The sequence below is a fragment of the Melospiza melodia genome, chromosome 3 (assembly GCF_035770615.1).
Source record: "Melospiza melodia melodia isolate bMelMel2 chromosome 3, bMelMel2.pri, whole genome shotgun sequence".
Taxonomy (NCBI): Eukaryota; Metazoa; Chordata; class Aves; order Passeriformes; family Passerellidae; genus Melospiza; species Melospiza melodia.
The window spans coordinates 136,422,371-136,445,715 of record NC_086196.1 but is presented as its reverse complement, the minus strand read 5'-3'; the positions used below and the strand labels follow the sequence as shown (position 1 = coordinate 136,445,715).

General features: G+C 50.4%; 1 protein-coding gene across 1 annotated transcript; it reads right to left on the bottom strand.

The window, feature by feature from the left end:
- Nucleotides 1-46: 46 nt before the first annotated feature.
- FAM167A (family with sequence similarity 167 member A) lies at nt 47-21,993 on the bottom strand. Its single transcript, XM_063153170.1, has 3 exons — nt 21,807-21,993; nt 13,341-13,885; nt 47-2,726 (listed from the first exon to the last, which is right to left on the bottom strand). The coding sequence occupies exons 2-3, from the start codon at nt 13,716-13,718 to the stop codon at nt 2,463-2,465; spliced, it is 642 nt and encodes a 213-aa protein (XP_063009240.1). The 5' UTR covers nt 13,719-13,885; nt 21,807-21,993; the 3' UTR covers nt 47-2,462.
- Between the last annotated feature and the right edge of the window lie 1,352 nt (nt 21,994-23,345).

Below are 23,345 nucleotides of genomic sequence, written 5' to 3'. Positions count from 1 at the left end.
ACCATCCTGGTGCTTCCCCAACACACTGAGAGACCAGAGGCAGAAGTCAATACAGACAGAGGCTTTATAATTAAAAAATTGTGCATTTTGACAAACAGCTGGCAGTTACACTCATCCCTCTTCCCCCTTAATGCAGAAAATAAATGTCTGGAACCCAGACGTCTGATTTTCTACTGCCACGTGTAATGATCCACTAAGACTGTGCTTGAATTAACCCCTGCTTTTGGCTTCCAGACAAGAGCCCAAAGGCAGGCCCACCCTGTACTCCATTCCATTTGACCCTAGAGAGAACAAATCCCCCTTTCCAAGGCATTATTTTCATGGAAAAACCATAATGTCTTTCTTCTGATTTAAAACATCTCTAAAAATCAACATGTGAGACACAAAACTGATTTATTTTTATGAAAAAAGTAAACAAAGAAGAATTTTAATGAGGTGGTTTGTTTTTTTTTTTCCAAGATGTCCATGGGGAAGTAAGGCTGTTCCTAGTAAACTGAATGGCACCATGGCTGGTTGTCTTGTCCAGAGGCCAAGTGACAGCCTGGTCACAACCCAAAATAAACCTTCCTCACCTGGGGAGCACAAGAATCAGCACCCAGGCGTGGTGCTGATGGTATAGATAAAGCTCTGGTGCCTAAAATTCTGCTTTCCTTAGCAGAAAGATGAGGGAGCTTTGGGGTGGATGGGGAGGCATCACCCAGGGGTTGTGGGGATGAAGGACTGATCTCATCTCAAAGCCCTCAGTCCCACATATCTGTGAACCCCTTAATTCATCCCTACTGTGCAGACCTGTGGAGGAATACAAATTATTTGTCCTCTCTGCACCAATCTAGAGCTCTCTGTGGAGCTCCAGGTGTGACAACCTCCTTGCATGTTCCCAGGCACATCGGATCCTCGCTGGATCGCGGTTCCCATCGCATTTCGGAACAAAGGCAAGAACCCAACCTGGAGCCTCATGGGAGAGGCGTCCTGTGGGCTCAGATGGACACACAGCGACTGACACACACACACACAGAGCTCACAGACAGCTACAGGCACATCGACACAGCCACAGCTTCCAGAGCAGTGGGGCTGCTCCTCCTGCTCCTCCCCAGGCCTTGGGCACAGCCAGGTCTGCTCAGCCAAGAGCTGCTCCTGCTCAAGCACGTGGGGAGGAGCTGAGCTGGGCTGAGATCCTAGAATGATTTGGGTTGGACAGGACCATAAAGATCATCTGATTCCAACCCTCCTGCCATGGGTATGGGCACCATGAGCAGGATTGTTCCACTCTGACAGGGTCAGGAGCGGGGTGGGCACAGGGGCAAAAGCCTGAAGGCGTCCACACTTGATCTGCACTGTCTTGGGTGCCAGGTGTCCCAAAATTGCCATGGCAAGACCTCTGGAGTCCCTTGCTGGGCAGCACCAGAGGTCTCTGCCCCCCGTGCCAGGTATGGGCAGCTGTGTGCACTGAAAGGCAAGAAAACACAGCATCCATCTCACATTCTGCTGGGCAGGGAGGGACCCCCCCGTGTTGCTGCAGGTCCAAAGCTCATCACAGCAATTTCTCCCTTTAATTTTAAGTCCCATTTTGAGTTTGTAACCCAAAAATCCCCTTTCTCCTCTTGAAGTCCCTCTCTCTGATGGATGTGTGCTGCTACAGAGGATCCAGGGTTTGCTGGTGCTGCTGTTGGGGGGTGTCAGCCTGGGGATTTCTCTGACAGGAAACAACATTTCCTTGTTTGCAGGGTGAACCACAGGCGGTCTTGGGGCTGACAACAGGATCCAACAGGATCAGAAACGTGTATTGCTCTGGGTATGACTTCCAGGGCACACAGGAGACTTCTGGTCAGCTGGAATGTCTGAATGTGCCCATGGTGAGTCCATCATCTATACCACAGGCAAAATGAAGCTGTAGTGCCCTGGACTCTATGGAGTAATCCAACAAACACATCTTCTCACCATTTCTTGGGGCTGGTACCATTTAACCCACAGTCCTTTGCTGATGGGAGGGCTCCTTCCCATTGGAAATCAACTTCCCACCTGAAACAGCCCCATGGATCCCACACTTGGAGCAGCAGGCGCTGAGGGCTGGTGCCCAAGGGAACATCCATGGAGGAAAGCAATGTTGCTCCAGCGTGGGAGGAGGGGAAGGGAAGAGGGATTTTGCTTTGTGGCTGATTTTTGACCCCTCCTTTGATTTTTGAGCACAACCACCCACACCGAGCTGCGTCCTGTGGGAGGAAGAGGAGGAGAAGGGGCTTGGCAAAGGAGCCGAGTGCGTGTGTTGGGTCTGGATGCTCTCCAGGCTTCTTCCACGCAGGTCCTGCCTTCCCCATGAGCATCCCCAGGCCGTTCCAGTGCCAATCTCCACTCCGCCACCAAGACCAGCTCCCCAGTGAAGCTCTCTCCTCGCTGGCCTCTCGAGGCAGAGAGAGCCCTCTCCCCTTTCCTCCCCCATCCTTCCCTCTCCTTCCCCTCCCCGTTCAGCACAGCGAGAACCGGCGGGAGTTGATGTTCATCTTGGTGACCCCGATGAGCTTGAGGGGCGTGGAGAGGCTGAAGGAGCTGACCAGGGGGAAGTCACAGAAGAGGTCGGCGAGCTCGTCCCTCTCCTCCAGCTCGAAGGTGGCGTCGTTGAGCATGCGCTGGTGCAGGTGGCACGTCTGCTCGATCTTCAGCTTGTTGATGTCGCTGCGCAGCCGCATCAGCTGCCTGGCCAGCTGCTGGTCCTGCAGGCGCATTTCTGCCTGGAAAAGGGGAGGGGAGAGGGGTTTTAGTGGTGAATTTGCTGCCTCCCTGCTCGAGGCTTGTGCCAGATTGCAAGGCAATGTTGGAATATTCCCAATATAGCTGGATGGGATCTGCCTTGTCTTGTCTGGCCCTTGCTGCTGAACCAAATAGAGGCCACTGTGGTGTTTCACTCCAGAGACACTTTTGGCTAGCTGGGTGCTGCAGCTGGGCAAGTGGAGACAAGTCTAGGCATGCAAGAGCTCTGATGGTGCTGGGATGGAGCTTTCCCTGTAACAGGGTCTGCTCCTCAGGTTACCTCTGGTGTAGAAGCTTTAAGGTGATGGTGAAGGAAAGGAGTCTGTTCTGATGGAGGGTTTGGATCCAGAGCTTTATTCTGACCCACAGGCCTCTGAATCCAACAACAGCTCCAACAGAACTCCCTGACCATGTGGTTGCTGTTCCTTTTAACCCCAGGGAGAGGGGGAGGGAAGGGGCAGGGAGCCACCAACCAGGTACGGGAGAGGAGATCTTAAGGGACAAAGGACACCTGGATGGCCCAATGTCCCCCCGGGGGTAGAGGGCATCCTTTGAATCTGCCAGTCACTCAAGGCTCTTCTGGAACTCCAGGACTGACAGACAGTGCTGGAAAGGGTCAGGGAAGGGAAAGAGAGGTGATTGACACACCTGGGAAGGAATGATCAGTGGAAGGACCCGAGGTTCTAAGGTAAATCCTGAAATCACACTGCAACAAGGCAAGATGTATTCTATTGGCCATCTGTATGGCAGTTGTCTTTTGTCAAGTAGGCAGTTTGCCTTATCTCTTCCACACCCACTCCTCCCTCTGGGGGGGAACATCTGCTGATAACAGCTATTGAATGTCACTGCATGACTGATGAGAACTACAGCATCCCATTGGGAGATGCTCTGCCCAGAGGGAGGAGCCAAACATTGCTACCCAGATATAATCTGGAGATCCTGGAATACCAACACAGGTTCTCCATGGGATTCCCCAGAAGAACAGCAGCTGCTTCTTCCACTGGATTTTTGGAAGACGACTACACTCTTTTCTACAGGATCCCTGCTCCAGAGATCCACACCTGACATTCCAGGAGGACTGCAGCCACAATTCTAATTGGATTTCCACCAACACCCTGACCCACAGGGTGTCAAGTTGTGTTCTGACTCTGTCAGTGTTGTTTTAGTTTACTGTATTATTTACTTTATCCTTTTATTTTCTTCCCTATTAAAGAACTGTTAATCCTGCTCCCATATTTTTGCCTGAGAGCCCCTTAGTTTAAAATTTATAGCAATTCAGAGGGGTGGGGAGAGTTTACATTCTCCATTTCAGGGGAGGCTCCTGCCTTCCTTAGCAGATTCCTGTCTTTCCAAACCAAGACAAGTCTCAGGTGTTTTAAAAAAATATGTCATGGTTGACAAGGTGGTATCGGGTCATAGGTTGGACTCAGTCTCAAAGATCTTTTCTAACCTAGCTGGTTCTGTGAATTCATCTAGCGGTGCTAAATCTGTAAGGGAGACAGGGATCTTCCAAGCCAACAATGCATCCCAAAAAAATACCAGCTTGGAATTGGGAATTTTTAACAATCGAGAAATTCTGTGCCTGCTCATGTTTTCAGGAGCACCAGAAAAGTGGAATTAAAGCCGTGCCAGGGCTGTTGGCTTGGGTATCTATCAGGCTTCAGAGCCTCCATCTCAACATTAAACAAAGCCCAAATTAATTTTGCTCATAAGGCAGCAGCCACAGGGAGACAGAGCAATTAGAGGTGGAAAAGGCCAATTAAAAGAACACCAAATAACTGATCCCCAAATACTCAGCCTGGGTTTCCACCCTGCATAAATCAGAGCTGGCCCATGACAGAGTCCACCTCCCCTGTGGTTTATTTTATCTCAGTGATTTGAAGTGGCTCTCAGGATGGGATCTCCATGGTTTCCCACAGGACAGAGAACTACAACCTCCAAGCTAATGATCTAAGTGTTTTGGAGGTATTTTTTTCTCCCCTGGCACCTGGCTTGAGAAGGTGGAAGATTCAGAAGTAATGAAAGGAAAGAGATTTTTTATTAAAAAAGAAATTCTAGCTCATAATTAAGAAAATTCATTGCCACAGGATGCTGTGGTTAGTGAAGGAAGGAGTGAACACTCGGTGTGGGAATCACCCTGGCAAACAAGAGAAGGCAGGGCTGGAAAAGCAAATCAAGACAATTCCCACTTCCCACCCCACTTCCCTCCTCAATCCATATTCTGTGGATTGAGCCACAGAAAAGCAACAAAACCACAAAAGCTACAGAGAAAAGAAGCTGAACAGGCTTACCAGAAGGGGCTGGAACAGGATGATCTCCAAGGCCCCTTCCAACTCAGCCAGTTCTAGGACTCTGTGGCTCTGTGTTATAGGATAAATTTCCTTTCCTGGATGTGATTAGACCATATCGGTTTCCCTCCAGGCCTGGAAATGAACTGCTCAGTTTGTGGGTGCAGATGCAGCTCTGGGGGAAGGAAGTAAATTATTCCTAGCCTGGTGGCTTGTGCGTGAAGATGCAGAAGGGAAGGGAGGAAGGAAAGTTCCCCTTGAGAGACCCCACAAGGACCCTGATATTCCCACATGAGACCTTTCCATTACCCTTTCTGAGGGCTGCTGCAAGGATGGTGTGAAACAAAGCAGCCTCAGGGTTGCTTTAGTTTTTGCCATAATCCCTCCTCCTCCAGGCAAGCAGAGAATCCCAAAATGGTTTGGGTTGGAAGAGACCTTAAATCTCATCCAATCCCACTCCCTGACATGGGCAGAGACAACTTCCACTATCCCAGGTTGCTCCAAGCCCCATCCAACGTGGCCTTGGGCACTTCCAGGGATGGGAACCTGTGCCAGGGCCTCACCACTCTCACAGGGAAGAATTCTTTTCTAATGTCTAAATCCCTTCAAACCCAAACCATTTGATGATTCTCTGACACTACAGAGGTATCCTGGAGGACCTTGCCTGATGAAATAAGACTCCAGCTTGGCTGTCTGGAGAGGATTAAGTCACCTTTGTACCAATCTCTGAGTGAATCTCTCTCTCTCTCTCAGGAAATCTCTCTCAAATTGTGGTCATTTACCTTTATCAAAAAAGCCCCACTATTTCTTCTCAGACCTCATAACCTGCGCTCCCAGCAGAGCAATGCCACTTGGCAGATTTTATTCTTCCACCTGTGTTACAGTAAAAACAAAAAACCTCTATTCTGTTGATGTTTGCCCTGTCTCACAACAAACGCTGACATTTTATCAGGAGATGATCACAGGTGTTATTGAAGTGACCCTGGGTCATTCTTTCTTCTTGGTGTATCAAGTTACCTAAGAAATGCCAACAAAGGCTTTCATTGAATATTTGGAAGAATGTGGGATTAAAAAAGCCACTGCTGCCAAAAGAAAAAAAAACCAAAAAACCCAACATCATTTAAAAGAGAATTATGAGGCCATTGTGCCGAGATCTGTGAGTTATAGGTGCTTTTTTTCTCTTGCAAACCAGCTTTACATTTTTTGACTGGTTCTTGTTTTCCCTCTTTTGAGGAATCCGTTTGATTTCCCACAAGCTGGAAGGCAAAGCCCTCTAGAAAATGAAGATAAGGAACAAAGCCTGGCAGTGGTTGACTAAAACCATGCGGATGTGGCACTTGGGGACATGGTTTAGTGGCAGACTTGGCAGTGCTGGGTTAAGAGCTGGACTCAATGATCTTTGAGGGCTTTTCCTTAACAATTCCATGTTTCTATGAGGGGATGATGTGCAGAAGGAGGGGATGGAAGATGGGATGAGGGCTGGCACTGCCTGTGCTCCTTGGAAGGCTGCCTTGTCTTCCCAAGGGCTTGGGAGTTCCTTGCTTGGTGACAGCTCCTGAGGAGGCAGCTGGGCAGAGAGTGGAGAACTAAAGTCGAGCTGCTCTGCAGGGCATGAACTCTCACTCCCCACACTCATCCCTGGGGCTTGGCTTGGGATGCAAACCCCCTGTCCTGCATCCCTGTCCCATTAAACACTGCTCTGTTCAAATCCCCCCCCCAGAATATTCAGAGGAATTTCAGCCAGAACCCAGAAATCCATTAAACACTACTCTGTTCAAACCATCCCAGAATATTTAGAGGAATTTCAGCCAGAAATCCTCATTCTCCTTCTCTTTCCCACAGGCTCTACACAAATACTAAAGCCATTCCCCCTGCTCCATGCTGAGGACCAAACAATCACTGGAAAGGATGAGTGATGTCCCTTTAAAAGCAGCAGAGTTGTCAGGCCAGCAGAGCTCCACAAATCTGCCTGGCAATGAATAATGGGATTACAGGGGCCACACCACGGGGAGCTGTGGGGTTTTTGGTTTGCAGGGTTCACCCAGGAGGGAACTCCACAGTCCAGTTTGTCCATGTGAGGCAGCAGCAGGATCCCACACATGGGTGCAGCATCCTGGAAAAACCCATGGGAAGCATCCAGCAGAAGCCAGGCTTTGGATTTCCTTTGATCTTCTCATGGCCAGGGCAAAAAGAACCTTAAGTGTGTCTTGCTCATGAAAACCAACATTTTAACACATTCTGTCCCTCTCTGTACACCCAGCCCCAGGTGTTTCTCACCAGCATGGGTGGGGAATGTTGTTGGAGAGTACAGGATGCCAGGCTGAACTTCCCAGGCTGGAAAAGGAACCAAATTCAGATCCTTCCTGGCAGAGAAGTAACTGCTGGATTTAAATGCAAAGCTGGACCACCAGATCTTAGGAACCTGGGAGGGATTTTATGCTTGGATTGAGCCTCAAAGTCTTCCAGGGATGTGTAACAGGGGTGAGGGAGAGAAAACTCTGGTTATATTTTTTCCTGATTACCAGTCTAGGTGGCTCATCCTAAATTGCTACAAGCAATTACCTTCAATTTTGCCTTTCAACAGACAGGAAGACCAATAATTTTCCCATTTCCAGCAGCCCATCTTTTCTCTGCATTGCTTTTGGGGGATTTTCAGCAGGCAGCACCTCGAGGCATGCAGATGAGGAGCTCTTTGAGATTTCCCTCTCTTCCCAAAAGAGAAGAATCCCATGGATGAAGTCCCAGCCTGGCCCATGAAGCTCAGGGGGTTCATCTGTGGAGAGGCAGCTGCTCCCACAGGGCCAGCCCTTTTTTCTTTCCAAAAGATCAAAAGAAACTGAAATGTCAATTGGCACTTTCCTGAGCGCCAGCACAAAGAAGCAGAGGACACTTGTCAGATCCTTGCCAAACCCTTTAGACAAGTCCTCATTGTCTGTGTTTTAATTTGGGGCTTCTTCAGAGGTGCTCAGATGCCGCCCTGTTATATCTAATTGTAGGTGCTCACGCCCTTGTGGTGCAGCCCACAGCCCCAGATGAGTTATCCCAGCTCCTTCTGGAGTGCCTGGGAGTTCTCCACCACCACCAGGAGAGCTTTCTTTGCCAGCTGGACCATGTTGTGGGTCCCAAATCTCACTCTTCCTCACTGTTGTTTAGGCTGTGTTGGCTCCCTCTTTCCCTAAAGCAGTGGCTGCACCCAAACTGACCCTTGGGGATGGTCCTGTTCCATAATAAATCCCAAACTCTTCCCTAGTTTCAGCAATTTAACAGTGGAGGTCACAGAATGGTTTGAGTTATCCCTCCTCCTTCTGGAGTGCCTGAGAGTTCACCACCACCACCAGGAGAGATTTCTTTTCCAACTGGACCATGTTGTGGGTCCCAAATCTCACTCTTCCTCACTGTTGGCTCCCTCTCTCCCCAAAACAGAGTGGCTGCACCCAAACTGACCCTTGGGGATGGTCCTGTTCCATAATAAATCCTAAACTCTTCCCTAGTTTCAGAAATTTAACAGTAGAGGTCACAGAGTCACAGAATGGTTTGGGTTGGAAAGGATCTTAAAACTCATTCTGTTCCACCCCCTGCCATGGGCAGGGACACCTTCCACTGTCCCAGGTTGCCTCCAAGCATTCTCCAACCTGGCCTTGGACACTTCCAAGAATGGGGACTCCACAGATTCTCTGGGCACCCTGTGCCAGGGCCTTTCCACCCTCATAATGAGGAAATTTGGTGCTGCATCATTGTTTAAATTCACTCAAGCACTTGGTCAGCCAATATGAGTGTCCCAAATGGAAATAAAAGCACTTAATATTTAATTTTTTTTTTAATCTGACCAACAGGACACAGGTGTTTTATGTTTTCCCAGACATTTGTGTTTCTTTTCAGGTCTTTCCTGCATTTCTGGCTCACATCCCTCAAATTTCAGTGCCAAACTGGTGAATTTGAGATAGAAAACTCATTTTTCCTAAAAGGACAAAGTTAGAACTATTCTAAGATGTCTCTATTCACAGGGTTGCACTTTAGCCATACTTAGGAGGGAGAGGACTTTGAGCGCTTAATTTCATAACTTGTAAAATCTGGCAAATTTCAAAAAGCAAAGTGTGACCCCTCCAGCCGTCGAGTCTGTCACCCTCCCTGGCCTGGTGATGGTTTTGCTCTCAGCACAGACGAGGAGCTGCCACGCTTGACCGTGCAAAGGCAAACACAAGGGCACAGAGGAGGCAGGAGGAGCTGGGGAGGGAAATGCTCCAGCCCCGGGGCAGCTCAGCACATGCTGAGAGCTGCAATTTGCTCCTACACCTCCACAGAGCCTCTCAGCGCAAAAACAAGAGCAGTTTGCATGTCTGAATAAATCAGCTTCTCGGGGGCAGGTTCTCAGCAGGGCCCAGCTGAGGCTCTGTGGGTTTGTGTCAGTCCCACAGACCTGGGTCTGGCACGGGTCACCTGAGGTGACAGGCCCGGAAAAGCAGATTTTTGGGTTTGTCCTTGCTGGAATGGCTCTTGGGGTATTAAAAAGTATTTTTTCTCAGCTTTGCACTCAAAGAAGTTGGGATTCTTCAGCTCTGATTTTTAAGGCTGTTTATTTTCTCTTATCTCATACGTTTTCTTTTGGACTTGTGGAGTCTGTCCAGCAGGTCAGGTTGAGGCACACACTGACTGCTCTCAGGACGGTCTTATCTTTTTATACTTAAAACTGCATGTACTTTATTTACAATAATTTTCAAATACTTATTACCTAAGTTAGACAGTTTGTCTTAAACTAATTTAAAAGTGTTACTGTCACCGCAGAAGTTGGAGGACAAGAAGAAGAAGAAAGACAGGACATGCTTAGATTGTTTATTTTGCTTTTTGAACTTCTATTCTAGAAACTTGAAATTTTTACTTTTTCACTTTGTGATAAATTTACTATAATTTAATTCAAATTTTTGTGGCTTCTAACTTTTCCCATAAGGTTGGTAATTGTTTCCATGGGTTAAAATTGAAGGCACAGGTGTCTTTGACTCTGTGCTAAGGTCTCTGAGCCTCCTGCCAGGGTTTTGGGACTTTTAGGGCAGTTAGAGGAATGTCTTGGGTTCTGACAGCAGATGGACAATAAAACCTTGGGTTTTGTCTTTTGCTTTACTGCTCAACATGAGCAGCCTGAACCTGGCTGAAGTCAAATCAGAGCAGACTCTGAAAACACAAAGGAAAATTCCTTGCAGTGTCAGATGATGGCTTTTGTGTGGATTGGGAGTGACAAGAGAGAGGGAGGGCAAGAGGAAATGGCCTCCAATTGCACCAAGAGAGGTTTAAATTGGATATTAGGAAAAAATTTCTTCAGCAAAAGCATTGTCCAGGGCAGAGGAGGAATCCCCATCCCTGGGGGGATTTGAAAGCTGTGTGGATGTGGCTTGGGGACATGGTTTAATGCTGGCCTTGGCAGTGCTGGGGAGTGGTTGGACTCAGTGATCTTAAAGGGCTTTCCCAGCCTAAACCCTTCTATAATAGCACCAAATTTACTCTCCTGCCTCTGCTGCTTTTGGCTGGGACAGAGTTAAATCCAGAACTGGGTGGTCCTGTACCAGCTGCCTGATGGGAACAGTCCTCATCATGTGCAAACTCCTGAAGCTCCAAGTGCTTGGCAGGAGCTCCCTGGGACAAGCCAGAACCATTCCAGGGTGAAGCTGTTGAAACAACCGAGCCCGAACAGGCTGAGAGCTGTGCTGTGCTGAGGGTTGTTGGGGCTGATGGAGCTGCACACTCTGCATTTCCCTCCCTAAGGACAGGGCTGCTGCACTTCTTTCCTGCATGGAAAGAATCTCCACATTCACCAGCTTTCGCCTCTTCGTTGGCAAGGGGAATCCTACAGGCCCTAAATAACCACTTTGTGGGATCACAGAATCATGGGAGGGTTTGGGTGGGAAGGGACCTTAATTATCTTGTTCCAGCCTACCATGGACAGGGACAACTTCCACTATCCCAGGTCACTCCAAGCCCTGTCCAGTCTGGCCTTGGACACTTCCAGGGATCCAGGGGCAGCCACAGCTTCTCTGGGTGCCTTCCCCACGCTCACAGGGAACAACTCCTTCCCAATATTGCATCTATCCCTGACCTCTGGCAGCAGGAAGCCATTGCCCCTTGTCCTGTCCCTCCAGGTCCTTATCCAAAGTCCCTCTCCATCTTTCTTGTAAGCTGCTTCAGGAACTAAAAGACCACAAGTAGGTTATCCTGAAGCTTTCTCCAGGCTGAACAATCCCAATTTTCTCAGTCTTTCCTCACAGCAGAGCTGCTCCATCCCCCTCCTCATCCTGGTGCCTCCTCTGGACTCTCTCCAGCAGCTCCAGGCCCCTCTGAGGTTGGATCCCAGATCTGGAGGCAGCTCTGCAGGTGGGGTTTCACCTGAGAGAGGCAGAATTCCCCCTCCCACGATGCCCACACTGGAGGATCAGCCCGGGTTCTGGTTGTTTTCTGAGCATCGCCCTGCTCTGGAGCCTCCCTGATGGCTCTGCTACCACAACAAGAGGAAAAATCTTGTCTGTGTTGGGATCTTTGGAAGCTTGCTCCTTTATTTGACAAGAAACTACATTTCATCCTTGAAATGTAATGTGAAATGCACCTTTTTGTTCCAGCACCATGTGATGGGATGGCCTGGCTGTGCTGGCAGCTCTTACCCACACTCGTGCCTCCAGCTCAGCTATTTCACCCTGTGGTCAGTCAAAAAATTGCTCTCTCTTTTTGGGGAAATTGTTCTAAATTACCAGTCACGTCCAGATTCAGCAAAGACTGGTGTAATTAAGTGGCTGGGAAATGGAAAGTGAGGAACAATTAGGGTTTGCTTGGCCTTTTCTCGTCTTTAATTCAAACTTTCAGTTTTTGACAGATGGTGGTTTAGACACCACACCCCAGTCTGGGGGTAGAGTCAGACTCTGAGACAATTTGTACTTCCATCATGGGCAGAGATTGAAAGAAAACCCCAAATCTTTTCAAATCCAGGGTTCTGAGAAGGAAAATCTGCTTCTTACTCTCTTTGATCATCTTGAGATTCAGAGTTTCCATCAAGTGTGAATTTAAGATTGCACCCAGATTCAGGTCAGAGATCCAGAGCTGAGGTTCTCCAAAGCACTGAGGGCTTGTAGGGGATCATCTCAAAGCTGTTCCTAATAGTCCTGAATTCCTGAAAGCATGATTCTAAGAAACAAACTCACCAGAATATCCAGAACTACCTCTGTAAATAAATCCTGTGGGGACTAGCAGAGTTGGGTGAATGCAGCAACAGAAAGTTGACAAATCAACATTATCTGAAGCAAAAGTCATAAAGAAATCTTTAAAACTGTTATTTATTTTTGTCAGAAACTTTCCTCAAAGATTTCAGTGCTTCTCTCAAAAACAAAGTGTCTGCACAGGAACATTTTCACAAGTGTTGGCCACAAGTGAGGTCCCAGCTCCTGCTGCAAATATTCCTGCTGGGACTCACAGGCAAAATTCCAACTGGGCAACAGAAACAAAGCCACGTGTCATGAGTCACTTCCAGTGATTTGGGCCAAAAAATAAAGAGTTTTCATGCCAGTGAGGAGAAGGGAAGTGTGGTTTTGGTGTCTGATTGCTTCTACTCTTGTGAGGAACACCTGAGCTCAGTCTCCAGCTGCCCTGACAGGGACATACCCATCCTATCAACCTCCAGAGAATCACAGAACACCCTGAGCTGGAAGGGACCCACAAAATCATCAAGTCCAACTCCTGACCCTGCACAGGCCAACTCCAAAATCACTGGATGTGCCTGAGAGTGTTTTCCAAACATTTCTTGAGCTCTGTCAGGATTGGTGCATCCCCCTGGGAATTATCCCCAGGCTGTGCTGACTCCTGAGCTCAGCTGGGAGCTGGGTCAGGCCCAGGATAAATTTGTGCCAAAAACCAAGATAGCAAAGTGACAGAGAAAAGGTGAATTCCAGCCCTGGCTCTCTGGATTTTCCTAGCACAGGTTCCTAGAAAAGACAAAGGACTTTTGTCCCCTCCTTTTCTGTGAAATATCCAGCACATAACAACCATAAATAAGCAGATGTGGGAGTCAAGGCCTAAGGTTGGGATGGGGGGATGACAGAAATGTGGTCTGGGTTTGAATCAAGAAAAAACAACAAAAGATGGGCCTGGAAGAGCCAGGTGTGGAAAACAAAATGAGTGATGGAAAATACAACAAGTGATGAAAAACACAATGACTGATTGTTGCTTTTCCACCTGGGGCTGAAGGCAGGTAGCAACAAGGAGTTCCCCCACTCTTTCATTTTTATCCCTCTTGAAAATCTGTGCTAGCAGGGACAGGGAGAGGCAATCACTCACCAGCTCCTTCCTGAGCCACGTCAAAGCCTCGTCGATGCTCTCAAAGCCACCTATCCTCCCCGAGGTGACAGTCCCCTTGTCCTGGGCAGGGCTCCCATTGAGGTGCAGCTGCACCTTCCTCATGGGCACAGTCTCCCCTGGGCTCTTTTTGCCCTTGGTGGCCTCGTCCTCCCTGTCCCCCTCGTCCTGGGGGCTCTTCCAAGCCTGCTCCTCCAGCTTTGCCTTCCATTCCAGGTAGGAAGGGCGCCTGGTCTCCAGTCTCAGCTTCTCTGTCAGCGCCTTGAGGGTCCTCAGGTGATCATCTGGAGGAGGAACCCCCCCAGAGCCAGCATCCATGCTGTCCAGAGCCTCTTCTATTTGGATTTGGGGCACAGCCATCCTCTCTGGAAGTCCAAAGGCATAGAGGTGGGCTGGGAAGGACCAGGGATGGAGATGAGAACCCTCAAGGTTTGACCAGGGTGTCACAAGGTGCTCAGCACAGCTCCCTGGAGGACAGCTGAGGTGTGGGCTCCTCTTCAAGCGCCAAACCAGCCTTGGATGAACACCTAGAAGAAGAAGAAAAAGAAAAAGGATTGGTTTTGAGAAGGAAAAGGGCGTGAGGAAAGAGAGACAGCTCTTGTGAGGGTTTTGGGAGAGGCTCAGTGCCAAGGTGCTGCAGGGGAGGGTGACCTCACCTCGGTTATCTGAGTGCTCTGGGGCAGGAACAGACAGGCTCTGGCTTTCAGCAAAGCTCTGGTTACCTACACCTCCAATCTTAACTCCAGGGGCCACAGAAGGGTGGCCAAGGAGGCCAGGACACATTCCCAGACCCCAAAGTCCTCTGGAGACAGCAGTGGCTGTTCCTGGAGGTTGGGATGTCTGGTTTTGCTGATTTTCCGCCTGGCAAACCCACATTTCCCCATCTGGGCAAATCAGGTCCAGATGAAATAGGGCAACCTGAAAGAGGGGAAGTTTGGATTAAATTTTAGAGATAAATTCTTGGCTGTGAGGGTGGGGAGGCCTTGGCACAGGGTGCCCAGAGAAGCTGTGGCTGCCCCTGGATCCCTGGAGGTGTTCAAGGCCAGGTTGGACAGGGCTTGGATGAGCCTGGGATAATGGAAGGCGTCCCTGCCCATGGTAGCAGGTGGGATCTTTAAGGTCCCTTTCAACAAAAACCATTCTGTGATTCTGCCAACCCAAACTTCTCCCAGGAGTTTGAGTCAAAAGGAGAACTGGAAAAAAGGATTTATTCTTCCCCACACCACACTACCCTCCAGTTTAAGATCTGGGTTTAGTTCTGGGTTTGCCAAAGCTGCAGACTGAGGATTCAGCTCCCTCCTGGCCCAGTGGTCCCAGCCAGGTGAGGAACTCCCTGGGGTGCTGGCATGGTCTGGGCTCAGACACCCAGGGAGATTTGGACTTGTGGTTTCCATCACTGGCCATGCCCAGTTTGTCCAGTGGGAATGGTCCCTTGCAAACACCCTTAGGAGCAGCAGCACAGGGAAACCAGGAGCTTCCTCCCCACTCCTCCTCCTGTCAGCACCATGGAAGCTGTGCCCACAGCTGGTCTGACAAACCCTGGGACCTGGAGGGGCAGAGAACTCCTCAAGAGTTAAGCTCAGGCAGCTTCTGTGTTCATTTGCCAGCAGGATCAGATAGGAGACATTCTCAAGGTCGTGTGCTCATCTCTAGCTGAGCTAGGAATAGATCCAGAGCTCTCCTCTGAACGTCAGGCACAAACCAAAACACTCCTCTGCCTGCCTGGTGAGGTGCCTGGAAAACCAGGCAGGATGTGTGCAGCTTCCTAGAGTCACTCAGCCATTCTTCTGCCTGCCATTCCCACAGAGGCATGTGCAGCTCTGAAATCCAGACCATAATTACGCCTCTCCAACCTTTTCAGCAAGAAGATTCGATTTAAAATAAACACTGAGTGAGAGCAAGACTTATCCCAACAATTGTGTGGGGGGCACACGAGCTGGAGGAGGAGTTGAGAGCGTACACACAGACAGTGCGGGGGTGGAGGATTACTCATGTTGTGGTCTCCTTCCTGCTCCTATTTATGTTAATGAGAGTTTTACAGGGAAAAGGAGCACACACAGACACTCTGGCAGGTTGGAGCCAACAGCTCTCGTGCCTGGAACAGCAACAATTTTCCTCCTTCTGTTGGAAAAGAGAGGGGAGAGCACTGGGCTGCTCTGGTGGAAGAGTTCTCTGCAGGGCTCAGGGCATGTCGATGAATTTACCTTTCCTCCTGCTCCAGCCTCCCCAAATCAATAAAGGAAAACAAGTAATGACTCTAAAGACCTCGTTTCTGAGATTTTTTTTCTCTATCCTACGAGACCTCTGTGGAGATTGCTGAGGGTGGCCCAAACCCAGCAATCCCAGAGCCTGCTGCAGTTCCACACTGGATTTGCTAATCCCCAGCAAAGATCATATTTTTATCATTTTCTGAACGCCACAGCTACAAAACAGAGCCCCACACAAACTCTTTTGTCCTGTTTTTCAGCATGTGTGGAATCCTCAGGGTGGCAATGGCCCCTGGTATTTGAGCCCTGGGCACAGCTCAGATAGCATTTAGAGCATTGGACCATGAAAACAGAACAGCAGCTTGGAGCATCCCCTTTGTCACAACCCTGCTGACATCTCCCCCTCCCTGTCACCAAAACTCCCAGCAGCTTTGGAGGAGATTTGGTTTTTCTGCCCTAAAAGCAGCATTGATTCAGCCCATATTTCTCTATCTCCCTGGTGTAACATGAAAAATCTCATTCCCTCTGCAGGGACGCCCCTTAAATTGGCAGCATTCTCCAGCCTGTCCAAACTCCAAAGTGGCAGAAGGGAGCCACCTCTAATTTCCTATCAATATCTTGGACTTGGATCAAGGACCTGCTGTGGAGAAAGAGATCTGAAAGTTGTAAGTGTGAGAAAAATGCCCTTGTGCTGTAACACAAACCCTGAGAGCTCCCAAACTCCCAGGAACAAACCTACCCCTGGCTCAAATCCACATCCTCCCAATCTGCCTGCCCAAAGCTTGGCTCCCCCTGGGCTGGCCTGTGAGAGGGGATTTAAGTGATTAATCCTTGATTTGTCTCATTATCACACCTGCCACAGGGAGTTTGTGCCACTCCTAATTAGGGGTAACGAGTTCAACCCCAAAACAGGGGGAGGGTTGGCTCACACCTCACTCAGATGAATCTCCCCTTCCCTTAGATGAATCCTGAAAGCACAGAACACAACAGGTTACTGAGACAACAACAAAAACCCCCTTTAATTTCTTTCTGGTGTTAGATTTCCACTGGAGAAGTCAACTGACCTACCCCAAGGGATCAGCAGAAGCACCAGCCTGGGATGGAAAAATAACAGGAATGTTAAACTGGGAGTTCAACAATTAGCCAAGAGGAGCTGTGGAGAGCAAATTATTCTTCTTCCTTCACTGTTCCTGGTGGGCTGTGGATTCTTGTAACACCATTTCTTATTGCAGAGGAGCAGCAGTGGCTGCAGGAGTGTGTGTTAGAGGAATTCTGCTCCTCTGAAAGCAGGGAAGGCAAAAAATCCTCGATAGGAGAGAAAAGCTCAGCTAACAGAAGCTCTTTTGCTACACACACACCATAGATGACACTTCTGGCATGGAGCAAACAGGGCAGAGGCAATGCTTCAGCCTGTGAATGACCTTCAGAAAGCACCTTAGCCCCTCTGTGCCTCAGTTTCACTCTCACTGAGAAGTCAGTCTGTACAACTGGCCTTCAGGGAAAAAGCTCTGAGGGTTTTCAGAGATGTACAGAATTCAGAATTCAGAATTCACCTCTGGTGTCCCCAGGTCTCATCTGCGTGCTTGTGCTCCCACTCCAGTGGGTGCAGGGACACTCCCTGTGATCCATGGAGTATGGGATATGCTTCCCTTGATCATTTGCTCTGGAGGTTTGCACAGGGATCACACAGACACCCCCTGGTCCTGCAGAGGAAACCCCTGGAGTAAATCCAAGCTGCCAGCATCCCCATCCAGCTCTGCAGCTCCCAGCAGCAGAGGCGGACCCTGAGCCTGGACAGGTGGGATGAAGGAGCACCGTGGTGGAGTGAGAGGTGGGGGACAGTGCCTGGTGTGCAGGGAGAGCAGTGTTTGCCTCCCTCCATGCACAGTGTTGAAGATTGCAGTGCAAGTTGTTTTCCATTACCATTGTATGGCAGATTACCTTTGTCAAGTGGGCAGTTTGCTTTATCTCTCTCTTTGAGTGACCACAATCACTCCTCCCTCTGGAGAGACGTCTGCTGATAACAGCTATTGAATGTCACTGCCTGGATGATGAGAACTACAGCATCCCATTGGGAGATGCTCCGCCCAGAGGGAGGAGCCAAGCATTGCTACCCAGATATAATCCAAAGGTTTTTGAGACACCAGCACAGCTTTCTCCACTGGATTCCCCAGAGGAACAGGAGCTGCCTCTTCTTCCACTGTATTCAGAGGAAAAATACATCCTTCTCCCCTTCTCTACAGGATCCCTGCTCCAGCAGAACCACCCCTGACACTCCAGGAGGGCTGCAGCCACATTTCCAATTGGACTGCCACCAACACCCTGACCCACAGAGTGTCAGGTTGGGTTCTGACTCTGTCAGTGTTGTTCTAGTGTACTGCATTGTTTATTTTATCCTTTTTTTTTCTTTTCCCTATTTAAGAACTGTTATTTCCTGCTCCCATATTTTTGCCTGAGAGCCCCTTAATTTAAAATTTATAGCAATTCAGAGGGGTGGGGAAGGTTTGCATTCTCCATTTCAGGGGAGGCTCCTGCCTTCCTTAGCAGACACCTGTCTTTCCAAACCAAGACATACAGCAATGACACAGGGATGGGGTGGGGGTGACTGACCCCCCTGGAGGTCTCTGACCCCCCCCGAGTGTCTGCTGCAGGTTGGGAGAGGGGCAGAGAGGAGGAGGAGATGCCTGTGAGAAGGGGTTGCCATAGCAATGGAGTAAGGCTGAAGTTGGATGGATGTTCCAGAGCATCCTCAGGGCAGCAGAGACTCAGAGGCCTCAGGAATGGGCTGAGGGAAGGAGAGACCCATCAGGATCAACACTGCAGCTCCCTGGAGCTGGTGGATCCCTTTAAGAGTGGTTGCACATCATTCATTCCCTTCTCCATGCCAGAATGAGCTCTGTCAGGAGAGGAGCTGCTGTGTTGTGTGGATTTGGTGAGCTGGGGGTTCCTCGCTCTGCCAGAGCCCCCCTTACCCTGCTGGCTCTGCACAAGGGCCCTGCAGAGGTGGAGAACAAATCCCCGGGCATCCCACTGACCCCGAGGAGAGCTGTTTTCCCTGGATTTTATTATTCAGTGTTTACCCACCCAATCCTCTTCTATAGCAGCTGAAATCCTCCCCTGCAGAAAAGCAGCATGGTCTCTGGTGACCTTCAGCTTCCCTCCCTTGAAAAGGACAAAATCCCAGCACCAGGAAGAGCTGTCTGATCCCGAGAAGCCAGGACAAGCTCCAGGGCTGGAATTGGTGTGTGAGGATCAAGATGCTCTCTGCCTGCTCAGGATGGTTGGGACAGGATGGAAAGGGCTCTGCCCATGCTGGAGGAGCCATGGCAGAGCCCTCAGTGATACTGAGCACATGGAGACCTACTGGCCACACTCCTGTCTGTGAGCTTTTTCCTTTCTCCACGGAAAAATTACAGAACTGATGGGACCAAAATGGGCATTAAAAGCATAATGTGGACATGGCATTCACAGAAAAATGGAGAAAAGGGAAAAAGAGGGGCTTTCCATTCACATATGACCTGGAGCAAGATGAGGGTTTGCTCCAGCACATCCTCCTTCCCCCAAATGGCCTCCAGAAAGAGCTCTGAACATTGCAAGGGAGCAGGGGAGGGCAGTGGGGGCTGCAGAAAATCCATCAGAGGAGTGGAGGGATGCAGAGATGGCTGCCCCAGCCCTGGCAGTGTCCCAGGCCAGGCTGGACAGGGCTTGGAACAACCTGGGGCAGTGGAAGGTGTCCCTGTCCATGGCAGGGGGTGGATGAGCTTTATGGAAGGACCTCCCTTCCAGCCCAAGCCATTTTGTGATTCTGTGAAATTAGAGGGGACCAGTTTGCACTCCCTGCCCCGAGGCACTTCTCCCTGGCTCATTTCCAGCATCACAGGCAGAGTCAGAACCTGTTTCAATAAACACATCTGCACCTTCCTGCCCAACTACACCTCATCCCTCCTGCGTCCCCCACACAGGCTCCTGGTGAGGCAGCAGGGCTGGGGCTGCTGCCTGCTTCACAGGGACCCTTGCAGCTCCATTTTCAGACCAGTCAGGCTCCCCTGGATCAGCAGATTTCCAGGCTTTGTGTGGAAATCCTTGGCATTCCAGCAAACCAGTCTTCCAGTCAGCTGGAAGTGGCTGCAAACTGGGGAGCTGAGTGCTTACAACCCACCAGCGCAAACCAGGTAGGATTCCTCTCAGGAGGAAAAGGATTAAGGAGCAGGAGCAAAGGGAAGGTTTCAGGCTCTTGGCGAAGTCACCATGTTCACCTTGGTGTGTTCTGAGCTCTGTGGAGCCATGGATCATGGGCAAGGTTTCTTCTCCATGCACTGCCCAATGCTCCCAGCAGATTTTGGAGCTAAATTTGGAGGTGGCACAGCCAAGCTGTTCGCAGAGATGCCCCCAAAACACCTGTGGCTTGGCACAGCTGGTTGTTCCCCCTTTTTTCCCACTGCCACCCCAGGCATGGCCACGTTTCATTGCCCTGCCGTGTGCCCAGGGTAATGAAAAGGGCTGGGATTCCTTGGGAATGAGCCAGGGCAGGCTGAGAAATGCTCCCTTCCCAGGAGACTAGCACGGGGAGCTATTTTTCCCCCAGATGCAGCATGCAAGGGTGTGTTTACAGAAAAAAAAAAAAAAAAAAACAAAAAACAAAAAACAAAACAAACAACCCAACCTTTTTGTTTTGTTTTGTTTTGTTGAGCTCCAATCTGCCCAGCACCCAGCTCAGCCCCTGCAGGGACAACGCCAGGGTCTCTGGAGACCCCCAGGCTCCAAGTTAACACCATCAGGGGAGTGGGGTCAGCCCCTCGGTGACCCCCTAATCCCCTTTACATGCCCCCTGTCCCATCCAATTATCCAAGCCATGATCACCCAACCCCTGTCCTCAGACCTGTCTTCTCCCAGTGCTGAGCTGCACTGTGGCATTTAAAACCATTTCAGATCAGCTGGTTGCAAACAGACCCTCCTCTCCCTCCCCCCAGAAGGGCTACGCTGCTCTGAGGCTGATTATTTTTATTTTTTTTTATTTTTCCCTGCAGCGTCTCTGCTACATTTTGCCAACACCTAATGGCTGCGGGGCTGTTACAAGCCGGATTCCTCCCGTTCTGGTGGATTTTTGTGGTGTACAAACCCCCTCCAAGAAGGATGGGGAGGGGAATTTAATGGGAATTTGAAAGCAGAGAAGATTTGGGATGCAAAAACCCAGCAGCGGCTCCCGTGTGCTGAAATGATGGCTGGCACAGAGCAAAAGCACGGCAGCCAAAACAGGCTCGTTCCCGCTGGAAAAGTGGGGAATTCCTGGGATGCAGGGGACGAGCAGACAAAGCCAGAGGAATCAGCTCCTCGCTGGAAGCCAGGAACTTGCTTTTCATCCATTCCCACCTCCCCCCCTGCTTCCTCTGCTGAGGTCTCCGATGTAGGAAAGCTCCGGATTGTGGAATAACAGGGGGAGCATCGCAGGGATGCAGGGAGGGATGTCCCTAAAGAGGTGCCAGCCCTGGGGCTGTGGGATGGGGATGCTGCACACCCCGGGCTGTTCGGGCACAAACACTCGTGCTGCAAGCTGGCGCTATTATTTTAACAATTAGCCCCAAGCTGTTATAAAGGGATCTGAAGAAGTTCTGTCTGGATTCTGTTATTTTATATTGTTTTTCCCCTTCTCGGCGCAAACGTGAGCTGCGAGGGCCAGACCCAAGCAGGTGGAAACCTGCTCTGCTCAGCACAGGTTTTTTTTTTTTTTCATTCAAAAACCAGAGGTAGCAGGTTTATTTTTTTTGATTCAAAACCCAGAGGTAGCTACGCCCTGCGAGGCTCATCCCACCATGTCTGCACTGCACAACCCCACCAACCTTTCCAGGTTCGGGAAAGGTTTCCGGGGCTCCAGCACATCCCAGGCTGGGGGCAGAGAGTGCAACAGGTGATGGTCCCGAAACCAGGGCATCCGCTCCCCTGTCACACCTCACCCAGCGAGGAAAAAATCAAAAAAATTCTCCTGGAGAGGGTGAGGAGCTCCGCGCTGCTCCCAGCTGAGAGAAAACCCACAAACATCACGGGAAAGGAGGATTCAGACATTCCCAGTCAATGGAGAGCCATCTCCAGGGAATGTCGCTTGCGGGGGGGACACTTTGCAAACCCCATCACAGCAGAACCGGCTCGCCAGCCCCCGGTGCGGTGCCCACCACCCTGGGGTCCCCCACAGCTCCGTGCTGGGTGTCCCTGTCGCCCCCAAGCCACCACCAGCACCAAAACTTACCGGGGCTGGAGTCGGATCGGGGATTATGGCAGGGACATCTCGGCTCCCTCCTTGCACCTCGGCTCCCCAAGTTGGTGTTCGCAGAGCGGTGTCACCAGTGCCTCCTCCCGGAGCCTGTCTCATCCTCCTCCTCCTCCTCCTCTGTGTCTCGCTCCAGCAATCTGTGCGTGTGGTGGTTGGTTTGTTGTTTTTTTTGCCTTTTTTTTTTTTCTCATTTAGGGGACTCTTTTTTTTTTTTTTTTTTTTTTTTTTTTTTTTTTTCTTTCCCCAGCGGTTGCGTCAGGGCTGTTGCCTGGAGACAGGCGAGCTATTCCAGTTTGAGCTTTTCAGCGCCGATTTCCTCTCTCTCTCTCTCTCTCTTTCATTCATACCACCGAGCCCTGAACCTACCTCCCACCAAGCAATAACCCTGGAGAGACCTGGAAGGGAGGAGGAGCTGCTCAGCCCGGGTCCTAAACACATCCTCTGGCACCCGGGAGAGGGAGGGAGGAACATCCGCGATGCTTTCGAGCAGGGATGCAGCGGTCCAGAGGAGGGCAGGTACCCTCGAGGCTTGCAGGAGATGCCCGAAGGAATCTGTGGCTCTTCCCGACACCAACCTGATGCTGATCGTGTTTCTTTCCATGGATATCAGCCCCACAAAGAGTTTGGGGTCTTCTGGCATTCGGGAGAGCTTTGGGATGGTGTTTTCCAGGTGCCAAGGGGGATTTTGCAAGGATGCATCAGCATCTCTAGGAAGCCCCAGGGTGGTGCTCCCCTGACTGGTACCATCCATCCCCGGGCAGGAACCAGCTCAGGAACCAGCCTGTGCCTGAATTTTGTGCTGGGGAAGCTCCTGTTGCTTCCACAGCTGCCCCAGAGAGGCTGGAAACCATTTTAGCTGCCTCTGCGGAGGGATGGAGAGAGGCAGTGCCCCAGCTGAGTGGGGTCCAGAATCAAATGCGGGGGACAGAGGGGGTTTCCCTTCCTTCCTTCCTTCCTTCCTTCCTTCCTTCCTTCCTTCCTTCCTTCCTTCCTTCCTTCCTTCCTTCCTTCCTTCCTTCCTTCCTTCCTTCCTTCCTTCCTTCCTTCCTTCCTTCCTTCCTTCCTTCCTTCCTTCCTTCCTTCCTTCCTTCCTTCCTTCCTTCCTTCCTTCCTTCCTTCCTTCCTTCCTTCCTTCCGCCACTTCCTTCCTTCCTTCCGCCACTTCCTTCCTTCCGCCACTTCCTTCCTTCCGCCACTTCCTTCCTTCCGCCACTTCCTTCCGCCACTTCCTTCCGCCACTTCCTTCCGCCACTTCCTTCCGCCACTTCCTTCCTTCCGCCACTTCCTTCCGCCACTTCCTTCCGCCACTTCCTTCCTTCCGCCACTTCCTTCCTTCCGCCACTTCCTTCCGCCACTTCCTTCCTTCCGCCACTTCCTTCCTTCCTTCCTTCCTTCCGCCACTTCCTTCCTTCCTTCCGCCACTTCCTTCCTTCCTTCCGCCACTTCCTTCCGCCACTTCCTTCCTTCCGCCACTTCCTTCCTTCCGCCACTTCCTTCCTTCCGCCACTTCCTTCC

Bases quoted from the DNA above. Each gene is read 5' to 3' on its own strand.
- FAM167A (XM_063153170.1), bottom strand. From the start codon at position 13,718: ATGGCTGTGCCCCAAATCCAAATAGAAGAGGCTCTGGACAGCATGGAT. The intron at 2,727-13,340 runs GTGAGTGATTGC...CCCCTTTTCCAG, and splicing joins CGTGGCTCAGGAAGGAGCTG to GCAGAAATGCGCCTGCAGGA.